Consider the following 12,855-nt stretch of genomic DNA (forward strand, 5'->3'; position numbering starts at 1 on the left):
TGTATTGACCAGCTAAGTCTGACTGTTTCAGACACAGTTTGTAGGGGATTCTCCCCTCACATCTGTTTCGAGTTAGATCGCGGAGGCCAGTACAGGAGAGCCTAACAATCTTTGTGGGGGATGGCAGGAAAATGACTATTGAACTGCACAGAAGAGACCAACAGCATGAGGGCCTGAGGCTGGAAGCTGGCTTATAGGAAACAGGTAGCAACTTTAGATCCCTCTTTCTTTGATTTGTTTTCCGTGAAAGCACAAAGAATACAAAGAAAGAAAAAAGCCATATACATATATATATGTGTGTGTGCATGTGTGTGTGTGTGTGTGTGTGTGTGTGTGTGTGTGGTTGTTTATAAAACCCAGAAGAACTGCATGCCTTAAATTTGTGTACTGTGCTTTACACTGTGTACAAACAGCAACACCATTATCTTTTATACTGCCTTAGATAAGTAGTGCAGTAAACGGAGAGTCTTTTGGCAATACAGAGGTAATTCAGCTCTCTGCTGGAACCAATATTGGATCTTGATAGTTTAGGAGGGAAGTGATCCAAGATCAAAGCCTATCAAGAAGAGACAAAGCTACTAAAATCAGATACCATACTTTATTCCTAACAACAAATTTTGCACATTTAGCTTTGAATACATTTACAAAAATCACAGCTGCAAAGCATTTGTTACTCAGACACTTGCGTTTTGTCTTTTGTGGGGGGCTCTTTGGGAACACAGAGACGCAGCAAGGGGTCATGTCTTCACGATTTCTGAGGAATAGAAAACTGTTATTGCATAACACAAGCACAGTGATCTGATTTGTACGCAACCCACATCTATGGTAATAGCCATACAAGTTTAACCCTATCCAAGAGTTGTGGACATGATTGATATTTATTTTCACAGGATACCTGAGGACAATCTGAGGGTCTGATCAAGTCCCGGTGGTCAACACCCAACCTCACCAGCCCCTATCTCTATCTCTCACTCACTCAGCTTGGTGGGTTCACCTCTGGGCCAGCTCACTGTAAATCAGTCCCAGATGTGACTCTGGAGGCAGATGGCGTAGCGTACGACACAGACAACACCCAACAAACGTCAAACAGACCCCCCCCCCCCGCCCCCCCCCCCCCCCCCCCCATACTGCCGTACCACAGTCTTTGTCTCAAAAATCCCTCCTTACATTTCGTCACCGGCTCTGTGAACAGCTACATTGCCCCTGCAAAATGACACATTACTTATCACCATTATTAATAGTTAGACGGATAAGTGGCACTATATATACAGTGGAAGCTATAAATGAAATGTAACACCAGTAATAAAAACTTCTGTGACGTGGTAATATCTCATCACTTTTAGTAATGCACCATAAGATTTTTTTCTCAAGAACTTCAGTGAAGAACATTTTAAGTGCAGCTGAAATAGAAAACACATGCTTTATGCCTTAATTCCTCTGTCTAGGTCACGTATCAACAGCCCAACAGTGTTTCATTACAAAATCCTTCCATTTGAGAGCATGTGCTTAAAAGGATTTCCCAGAATCTCACCGGAGTCAACCTGACATAAAGTGCATCTACCACTCCTACACGTATTAGATAAAAGTTCACCTAATCTTTGTCCAGGCTGACCTTTATGCACATTTAAAGGTTAACAATGTTGTCCGGGTATACATAAACTTGGATTACTGGAGGTAGGCGATCTTCCAAAAAAAAAAAAAAAACCTGGCGTGGTTTCTTGTATCTCTCCATGTCGAGATAGTATAGAGGCCGGGGTGGTGAATCTTAAGTTCTGGAGTGTGTGGAGGCAGTTTTGCCAGACTAATTTTTCGAAAATAGATGAGTCGTGATTGTTTTTGTTTTGCTTTGTGGTTGCCATTGCACATCTCTGAGTAAATTAAATGATTTTCGCGTGATCAGGGCAGAAGTCGAGCAGCAGCGTCAGGGTGAGGGGGCTGCTCGACTGACTAACGTCATGTCGGACCCAGTGAGAAAGCCATCTGTGTTATGTCATGACTGCTGAGGCACTCCACCCTCTTCTCTGTTTCCCCATTTCCCCGTGTCGTTCTTTTTCCCTACCAGACTCCCCCCACCCACGGCTTGTCTTGCCTTTGCTGTATTGCTGTGTGTTCTTGGTTTAGTGTTACAGACACGGTTATTGTGTCAGCTGTTTATGTATTGCATTGCACATCTCTAAACAAATGTGGCTTAAGACTGAAAAGGCTGACTAGCTCCACCTCGGTTTGTAGTTTTTCCAAACTCTTGCACCTAACCCTGTGTTCTTGTGTCCCCTCTGCCACCACCCCCACATTTTGTTTTGCTTTTAGTGGTTGACCACCTTTAGGTTTTTGACTATCAGCTTTCTGTCCTCACTTGTCTTTCTTATTCAATTTACAAGCCTGTTCTTGAGCACCACCTGGAAACCCCATGTGAATGGTTTACAGCCTTTCATTAAGCTGAGGAGTGCTCCAGTTAAAAGCTCCAGCTAAAGTGTGAATTACCTCAAACAGAGCATTGTTAACACCTAAATTACAGCACTAAAGCCAAAGTAAGACACTGTATTTCTGTTGGTAGCCAAAATATTATTGAAATGCTGTGAATTTCAACCCTGCATACTATTCTTATTAAAAATAGAAGGTCCGTCCTTTAATAAATCTTCAACATGAACATACAGGACATTTTTCTGTTGTTTCACTCCCTCTCTCTCCTACACACACACAACATACGAGACATTAACCACCAACTACTGAGAACTTTAACAAGGTAGTCTTCCATCACATGGTTGAGCTTTCAAGGGAAAAACTCTGTTTGCTTGCTGTAATATGACATGTTTGCTTTAATGTGGTAATAATAGCTTTGGAAATTGAAATTTGACAATTGTGTGGAACTGTCAACAGTAGCATTAGTGCAATAAAACCAGGCTCTGTGACTACGGGACAAGACTAAATCAGTGTGTGCACAGTAGATGACCGGAGACAACAATAACCTCCCTCTGGCTCCTCAAAGGCTTTTATGCTTGTGTGGTCAAATTCATTATCTCATTACATCCTATGCTCTTTCTTTTATGGATTATGCTAATAGAACTGATTACTACTACACTGTAACTGCAGAATTTGTGCATCGCTTCTTAACTTTTAATGCAAAGTAGTCCGAGTAACATCACAGTGAAATTTGAGAGTCAAAGTGACGAGGAAACTTACAGCGATCCCGTGAGCTCATGTTGAAGTTGTTGCTCCATCTTGTGGTGAAAAATTGTAGGTAAAACATTTGTGCCAAGTTGTTGCGCCACAGTTTATATCTTTATATCACTACAGTAATGACTGTAAATGGTGCAATAGCAAAGGAAATGATGAACAGGTTACAGTGTGTTTATGCATTTCACAATGGATAAATGGGTCATTCCAGAACTGGAGGACAATTTATGTTTCACAAATGCTAAAAAACATGAAGTTTTTTCAATGTAAATTTCAGTTTTATTTAAATGAACCACCAACAATGAGATGCTTGGCACAACTGTATCACCAGCACTCGAAGTAGTAACTATAAAAAAGGGAATATATTAAACCTTTGTAAGCTAAAAAAACAAAAAAAAAAACCAAAAAAACATTTAGACTAATTTCATAATTTTTATATTCTTACATTTTTTAATTTAAATGTCTTCTGTTCTTATCAGGGTTGACTGGATGCATTAGTTTTTTGTAGACTGACAAAAATACTTCTACCGTGATATATATTTGTAATGTTTGTTTAATAAGGTAACATTAGCATTTTTGTTGAAAAATGAAAGTATTTCACAGTAATGGACTGTGAAAGTTGAGGATGAGTATAGTACAACAAAATATAGGAAACTTTAAATGCATCTTCTTTTAGTAGCATAGTAAGAGGGTTGCACTGTTTAGATATACTCTGTCTGAAAAAAAATATAGAAAATATAAAGATAAGGACTCATCTCTGGTCTATCCATGAATTAGGACAACGTTTAACAATTATAAAAGACTTGTAGCAACAAAACCAAAAAGAAAACATGTTAAGTGTTATATTTGAATTGGTTATTAAGAAACTGGGACAAAAGAAAACTGCCACTTTAGATGCTCAAGAGCAGTTTCATATTTTAATCAATATTTTACATTTTTAGTACAATGCAAAGTACTACTCTAACTCTGGCAAATTGGTGAGACAAGCATACATAGATTAGTGCCTCCTGTATTATTTTCAAATTCATGACTGGAATTCTGGCACCGAATGAGATGCATCTGGCTCGGAGCCTCTGAATCACTTCCTGTTTGAACAGAGCACTGAATATGAAATCCCGGGAACGGCCCCCCCCCCCTTTTTTTTTTAAAGAAACAACCAAAAAAAGAATTTAGTTTCATAATGAGATTTATTTACAGATGAAAGTGGGAGAGCTCCCTTGTGCATTTTATTAGCAGAATTCATCAGTTTCCCCCCCAAACAAAACAGCAGGAAATTTCAGTCACACACACACGCACACACACACACACACGCAAAAAAAGTTGAAAAGTTGACAATGGCCACTTCAGTCCTACGTTTAAAAGAAGAAAATAAAAAGTGGCAAACCCAACAAACTGCACTACCTACAATTTAGAAACCTTGATTTAAAGCAGAATATACATATAAAAAAAAATTTAAAAAAAGAAATAACTTCAGGTCAGCAGGCACATGGTCACAGATGCTCTTACATATAATGAAAAAAACAAAAAGAAAAAACAAAAAGGTGAAATTTGATGCCAAAAGCAAACCCATTGCAGCCTTAGGCACAATATCAGTCATATACCACGATACTCTGCATGCTGATGGAGAAAAGCACTACATAACTTTAAACCAAAAACTATTAAAGACAGGAACCTGAGATATAAATTGAATTATCTTGCTACTTTAGCATGATCAGCAGCAAGATATTTCAACGTTAATCTCAAGCCATCGCTGACAATGGAACGAGGACATCTAGGCGATGCATACCAACGCACCCATTACGTGACAAAGCAATAGGAAGCAGTACCAATGTTAGGGTTACAAATGAAGTTACTCCATTTGTTGCATTATTTGGCTAATAAGATAGAACGAGAGGAGGGGGCATAGACAGCAGACAGCAACTGATCTGAATCTGTGAGCTGGGGAGGAGAAGCAGTGCAGTCTGCTGCTAGTTAGCTAATACTGTAGGTACTATGGGTCCTCATTCCCCCCAGCTTGAGTGAAATTGCATGGAGGCAGAGGGAACAGAGGTAGACAGGGAGGCAAATGTGGAACAAGAGGACAGACAAAAAAAACAAAACAAACATTGAGAATGTGGAATCGGAGGAATAGCTACATAGCTGGTCTTCAGAAGCCCGATGGTGTCAAAACATTCATGTCCCGAGGTTTGAGTTTATGCGGCCGTGGGTTTTGCCGCTTGGCTTCAATGTCTGAGATTTCAATCTTGGGTGGCATAAATTTTGTAGGGTCATCAACCTTGAGGTTGACCTGGGTGTTGGTGCCATCCATGGTTGAGGATTTCTGCAGACCAAAATAAGATTGCAGAGACAAACCTGCAGGAGAGAGGTGTGGTAGATGATGCCATTAATTACTTAAGAGCTGCAAAGAGAAACACACAGCATCACTGGTGTACCGTGTGAAATTTCCCTGAAATATTCCACCTACATGCCGTTATAGCTTCTATAAGAAAACTTTTAAATTGCACCTTATTCTGCATTTAACCATGTAAAGCCTGAACCACGAAATAATTGCCAGAAAATTCTTCTTTAAAAAACAAAACAAAAAACTGGAATGTTTATTGAACTTTCTGACAAACTCAAGGTCTCAAAAAGGTCTAGTCTTTTACAGGGTTAAAATATGCATGTTACAGTGAAAACAAGCCATGTTATCACATGTGATTAGGATCACATTTTCTGTTTTGGTTTCTGTGATGCGAGGCCTGTCTTTGTAAACAGTTCTGCAGGTTGTGGTTTCAACATGGCTGTGGTATGACTAGAAGGAAGTAGTTTCAAATGCTATCAATTTACAAACTTTTTTCTCCCCCGAAAATAAAAGGGAGGGTCAGTGCAGTTTCTTTTGATGTAAGGTTCAGGGGTATGACAATTCACCCTATTCGCAGAGTATCGGCATAGAAATGCTAAAAGACTGAAGATACAGAAACAGGAGTGAGCACAAATCTTTTACCTGTGCTGGTTTCAGAGCCAGGATCAGTGGGGGACTTCTGTACCACAGATCGGATTCCGAAGAAACTCCACCTATCTCCTCCTCCTCCTTCATTTCCTCCCATGTCTGTGCTTGGGTTGGGACTGTGGGTCTCAGGTGCAGCAAGGAAAGGTGCAGGACTCAGATGAAACCAGTTCCTGTATTCCCATTACCCAATTCCCATTACCCAAGAACAACATGAATTGTCACTGAAATACAGCCAATTGGAAATTGTACAAATGTATAAATATAAGGGGGTTTCTTTGCTGAATGACAACTGGCTTTACAACAGTACAGTTCCTACCTGCGATGAATACTCGGTGAAGAGTAGGGACTAACGCAGGGGGTGATGTTGGGAGTAACAGAAGGGGTGCCACTTGGGGTGGTTGATGCTGATGTTGTAAGCCTGTCCTCCTTAAAGTTTCCACTTGGCATTCTCAACTTCTGCACAGCAAGAAAAACAAAAACAGTTTAAAAAAAAAAAAAAAGTCACAAGCTCCCATCTGCTCCACTGTCAGTGTAAATTTATTAAACAGTTTTAATCTTCCCACGTGTGTCTGGCCAGCACAAAAGCACAAGCAGTGCTGTTTTGTTTCCCCCGTGACCCTGTTTGTAACTTTGTTGTTTTATGATCTTTTGTTAATCTGTCAGTGAAACAACTAATTGTATTTACAGAGCAAACATCCCTAAATACGCAATGCACAAGGTCAACACTGTTTTACTTGGTTTGCAGATCGAAAAATAGGACGTCACAGGTTCTCAGAGCCTATTGCCATTGACTACGTTATGCAGGTGGGAACACAGATCAAAGGTTAGAAACAAAGTGTGCAAAAATTACTCATCTTAATTTATCATTAAACAGCAGTAAACACATTAAGAACCACAGAACTGTTACGCACCAAATTAAGCTTTCATTACATAACTTCGACTTTTTCACAAAATTGATTGAAATCCCTGAAACATCTACGAAAAACAACAAATCCATGTTAATGTATTTGTCAATCATCAGTCCTCTTCAGTTTTAGTACAGAGTAAACAAAAGCTACTTTTTGACTAAAGGCAAAAAACCCCAAAAACAAATCCAAGTTCCACTATACTTGCCATCAGACTTAAATTGAGTTCATGACTAATCTCTTGAAAAACATTTTCAGTGCCCAGTTTCCATTCGGTATGGGCATATTCCCAATCATATGGCAAATGCCCTTCCAAGCTCATATCTCCATTGTGCATGAGGTCCTGCTTTCTACTCTGGGTAGAGTCCATTTTGCAAATGAAGAGCGCAAAGCAACGTAGTGGCCTTTTAAACACATTACTTGGGTCAGTAACCTAGTTCGTCACTACTTGAACCCGACTGGCCCTCAGCCAGAACGATCATGGAGGTCATAACAACAGCCTGCCACATGCAAACAATTCTGTATAGCTTATAAAGTGTCAGAAAGCTGAAATAAAAAAATAAAAAAATAAAAAGAGTAAAGACATACAAAAACCACAAATACACTAACACAGCAAAAAAAAAAAATACACATATATCGCACGGAAAACCTCTGGTAGTCGATTTGTTCCTCGTGTGTATATAAAACAAGACAAAACCCATTTATTACAGTTACGTAATAAATAAAACGCTTTTCAAATAACACCACCTAAAGTGGAATCTGTGTGAAATCTGGTTTCAATACAGATACAAGAGTTTAAAAGAAATAATGCCAGCACCAGTCTGTGCCTCATTTCTTAGCGTTAGGCCTCATGATAGTAAAATGATGATAGTGCGGGGCAAACAGAGTAATTATATATTTACATCACGCTCACTTAGCAAGTGCGAAGGGCTTCCCAAGCCCCTAAAGTTACCCTTTCAGGTTATTTTATTTACCTGAAGCTTCCACTCACGGTAAGCAACACGGCCTTTAAATGTCTGCTGGTTTCTAGTTAGCCAGTGCTAACCAAGGCCAAGAACCACACAATGGTTAACTACTTTAACCCATCAATACGCAAACCACCATCCCCTCCTTTGTATTGCGAGATTCACGGTAGTTGATATATGCCGATCATTTATTTTTATTGTTCGGAATAAATACGTTTGTTTGAATGCTAGCTTCGCTAACGGCGTACAACACCTTCGACCTGACTGTCGTCAACTAAAGCAGCGACGTCTGACTAACCTTTTTATGATAACTTTTCGTTGACGCCTCGGTCCGACAATTTCTTTCACTTTGTCCATAATTTCCAGTTTAACTGACGATTATTTTTCACAAAAACGACGACGATACAGTCTATGCAGCAAAGTAGGCCTTTTCTGGTTTTGGTAGGAGCTCTGTGATTGGTCCGTCTCGGGGAACAGGAAAAAGGAAGGGGTTTGGTTTGTGCAGGGGCGTTGCTTGGCAACAATACTGCAAGAACTACAGCCTATGGAGCCAGCGCAGAGCTCATTACGTAATTTGTTTATCAAGACGTTTTGCCATGTTAACAATATGTTGTTATGTAATTAGAAGTGCACATATCAAGTTTCTTTAAGTAAAAGTTTACTTAGCTTACCTTACTAAGTGATCTTTACACGTTAATGATATTCAGTAACTTTGTGAGGTCAATAAGAATTAGGTCTGTAAATAGTAAATTTGAGGACCTGTAGGTGGGTGGCTAGTTGTGGTGAGGGATATATATTGTCCTCTTCTTTCTAAAAACTAATTGCTCATGCATGTATGAAAACTAAAATCCAGCCGATAATTCATACAAAGTAGATGTTAACATTTAACATATACTTCTTAATTATGCTAATCGGGGGAAAGACAGTCATTGCAAGCTATTAAAAAACTAGGTCTCTAATTTTCATGATAATCTGCCCCAGAGTAGGTCACTTTCACAGCATAAATTACTATGGTGATCTGCATTTGGAAGAAAACCCAGGATTAACTCTGTAGTTACCCAAATAAGATGAAATCCTGCCTTGTAGCACAGGCTTTAAATATATATCTGAGCCAGTCCATCAACTTAATTTGATAAGGGTCAGATTTATGATGTGTTTTTTTTAATGTACTCTTTTTAATAATAATAACAACAACCTTCTGACAAATGACATTTAGGTGTGCATTTTCTTTTGAGTTCATTGTTACTTGCGGTCAGTGATTAAAACTGTTAATACTCACCGGCAGTGTGACATCACCTCGTCTGTGAATGTGGGTCTCTTCAGCAGAAAGGCCCTTGTGAGGGTAATAACCAGACTCTGTTAGTCCAGCCTGGTGCTCAAACTCCTCAAGGCTCTTGTGGGATTCCTCTGAGAGATTATGGGAACATTGCAGACAACTAGTCAGTGTGTTTAAGGTGCTGCACTCCAGCATAGCTCCACTAACACTCTTAAGATTGTTTAAGTGGGAGCCAAGTCGTTCTGAGCATCATAATTCATGTAGTGGACAGTGGCCTTGTTAAGTAACTCTATATTTTTAAATAAAGTTGTTTAGTGAAGTTGCTTTCGTGGACTTACTGATCCTTAGCGAGTTCATTAAAGTGGTGGCTTTGGCTTTCACCACAGGCCCAGGAGACTTGGCTGATGGTGCTCCCTCAACGCTCAGTAACTTCCCACCACTCTTCCCTTCCTAGTGACACAAATCCTAAGTGTTAGGCTGCACTTACAAGCTATTAGAAATGGAGCAAATCAGAAGTGCACGCACCTAACATTCAAGAAGCATTTACACGCAACTAATACAAGGATCATTTTGTTCCGGTAACCAATTCAAAACAACGTGGGTTAGAAAATAAGGGTAAACACGGGAGCACCTCAGTTTTCCTGAACCTGTTCTGTGGGATAACAGGTTCTTTCCACAGGATGTTGACAGTCAAGTCAGAAGGTGGGGAATGCATAGGGCCATCCATGTTCTCATCATAGCTGATATTGTGTCGTTGTATTCCAATTGGAGATGATAATGCACCCATGAGGCAGGACGGCGTGCCGGACTCAAGTACTGAAATGAAGGAAAAGGACACATTACTGTGTAAATAAACAAACAAATAAACAAGAGAAACAACTTCTGTTATCAGTACAAGATAATCACTTGTCTCACAGTTTAACTCTGCCATATCTCAAATCTTGTTTACCTGGAATGTCTCCCCGTCCTGAGGCCATTATGTTCTGAGCAGCTGACTGCAGGAGACAGTGGGGTCTGACAGCTTGGCCGTTAACCTGACACTCAGCTTGATGCTGGACTCAGATCTGACCACTTCATCACATGACACCACGGAAAGTTATTAGGCTCACAGAAACGAATGTAAAACACTGCTCACTAATGTCATTTCTTTTACCTGGGGAAGAAGGTAGGCCTACACATGTACTCTATGCATATGTTTAACAACATGATTATGGGTAAGTGAAAAAAATAAACACAACAGACATTAATTACTGAACACAGTGCAAGATGTCCTGACCTGCCTTAAATAGAAATACAGAGTCTGATTACAGCAGCGCCATTAATATCAGTCACACATAAATTCCTGCTGATAGCAGAGGAGTACAGCAGAGGTGGCCAAATTTACCCAAATGTCGATAGTACTGGTATCAGATTAATACTAGCGTGACAAGATTGACACTTTTTTCTATCATTTAAGTTCAGTATTCAGCCCAATGAATAATTTCAAAAGATTTTTAATACAGTTCTAACACATCAAAGCATCAGAAGCTGACCCAAAAGTGTTTAGAGACAGGAATATTTACATTTCAGGTAAAAAAAATAAAAATAAAAAAACAGTTTTGAAAATATATGAAAAGTTGAAAGGTATGCTTTTATTTTGCTAAATCATTATTTTGGAAAGAAAAAAAGCACAGTGAGTATGTAGTGAATGTTAAAATGTGTTTAGAAATCGCAGAATAATGATGATCCCTTTCATAAATCATGACACAACTACAACATATTCGGCATCGGTATATTGACACTTTATATAGTGTATTTTCTTGGTAGCAGATTGATATCACAATCTGTAGTATCGCACAACACTACAACACAACCGAGCTCTGGATTAAACAAGGAAATGACACTTTTTCATTTCCGTCTGACAGCTGATCCACAGTTAGTTAGTTCCATATTCAGTCGAATAAAACCACACTCAATCTTGTTTAGCTCCCAATCGCCGTGATCTGAGCTCACTTTCCAGCTGAACGCGCTCTTAAATGAACTCAGAATGTGACATGTTTCTCATACATATTGCAGCAGAATTCAGATTTTGCAGACACGGGTCGGTGGTGTTTAGTAGTCCGGTCTACTTTCCAGACAGCTGACATCGTGCTGTTCACGTCGGCGCTCATGGAAGCCAGATACAGTGACTTGCAAAAAGAAAAAAGAAAAAACGCACACACCCCTCCCCCGAAAGAAAAGAAGTCATGGGGATGTTTGACTCGTGTCGGTGTAGGATTTAAAAAAAAAAACGCAAACTAGCTGTAATGAATGAGGAATGACACATGACTCACGCTGCAGTGTTTTCCGGGAAAAATACATGTATGTAAAAACAGAGAAGCCCATTCAAACCACTTTAAAATGATGTGATTTGCAATAGGCTATACATTTAGTCTGTATATACATACAAGATCTACATTTTAGGTTGTCCAGAATTTGCACGATCCCTTCATCGTATATTTAAAACTTAAAACTCACCCGTGAAGAATTCTCTCACTGTCCCTCTGAAATTACTCCACAGCTGCAGTGATTTCGTTGCCACTGTCGCGCCGATTTGGGATAACGAACAAAAAGATATTGTTTGTTTGTTCGCCGGCTAGTTTACCCATGACTTTTGGACATGCAAACAGAGTCCATATGCCCACGTCACGGTGAACGTACCTCCTTGGCAGCAGCCTAAGCCGCCGCGGAGGGATCCGCTGAAACTTGACTCAGTATGTTTTGGTGTGGTGCAATAGATCAAGATCGTTACTGTGTATATTTTATCACCTCATAACAATCCTGAATCTTATACTTCAAAGCTGAGGCGATAAGGCAGGTTTGCTTGAATCTGCAGTGAATGCCTAATCCCCATTCATTCTTATCATTTAAAACTTTAGATCTTTTTTATTTTTAAACTTTAGCGTTTTACATAAGAGGAGTTGCAGTAATGGTGAAGTTTAAAGGGTTATCTGCAAAGATTAGACTTGATCAGTGTGATCAGCGTTGTGGGCCTTGTAAGATCCTGGCCTTTTATTTAAAAGGAACTGCAGTTTAAGACTTGGTTTCAAAGCTAAGGTTAGACTGAGGTCTAGCCGTGGTAAAAGGATTGGTAGCTGGCTAAGGTCACCCTTGGGTTCAGGGAATGCACATGCAAATTATGTGGATGAGGGTGTGGTGGATAGCAGCCTATAGGACTCTGGAAAGTTCAGCCACCCCTGTCAGTGAGGACATTGCTGACTGCTGACTGGACCCTGTAATCCCAGTCTGTTTGCAGCTTCAGTGTCATGTGTACTATTTGATGCCAGACTTTAACTTCTTAATTTCAATGCTTGGCAATCTGCTTGAAAGTGTGCAACCACTTCCACAAATATCCCAGAGGTGAAGCTGTTCTGAATGGAGGGTTGGGTTGCAAGTCTTCTGAGTCAGCATCTTGGACTGTTCAGCATTTACAAGAAACATTTTGTAATAGTTATTGCAACAGAAATGGGACATCACAGCTGACGCTGAAAGCACACACACACACACACACACACACACACACACACA

General features: G+C 39.8%; 1 protein-coding gene across 1 annotated transcript; it reads right to left on the bottom strand.

Moving 5' to 3' along the window:
- Positions 1 to 4,342: 4,342 nt before the first annotated feature.
- Positions 4,343 to 11,992, bottom strand: kiaa1191 (KIAA1191 ortholog). Its single transcript, XM_005921157.3, has 8 exons — positions 11,806 to 11,992; positions 10,259 to 10,380; positions 9,941 to 10,125; positions 9,648 to 9,759; positions 9,313 to 9,440; positions 6,480 to 6,619; positions 6,158 to 6,333; positions 4,343 to 5,526 (listed from the first exon to the last, which is right to left on the bottom strand). Exons 2-8 carry the CDS (start codon positions 10,284 to 10,286, stop codon positions 5,321 to 5,323), a joined length of 975 nt encoding a protein of 324 aa, XP_005921219.1. The 5' UTR covers positions 10,287 to 10,380; positions 11,806 to 11,992; the 3' UTR covers positions 4,343 to 5,320.
- Positions 11,993 to 12,855: the final 863 nt, after the last annotated feature.

Source organism: Haplochromis burtoni, unplaced genomic scaffold, assembly GCF_018398535.1.
Source record: "Haplochromis burtoni strain Fernald_Lab_line unplaced genomic scaffold, NCSU_Asbu1 Contig_10, whole genome shotgun sequence".
NCBI lineage: Eukaryota > Metazoa > Chordata > Actinopteri > Cichliformes > Cichlidae > Haplochromis > Haplochromis burtoni.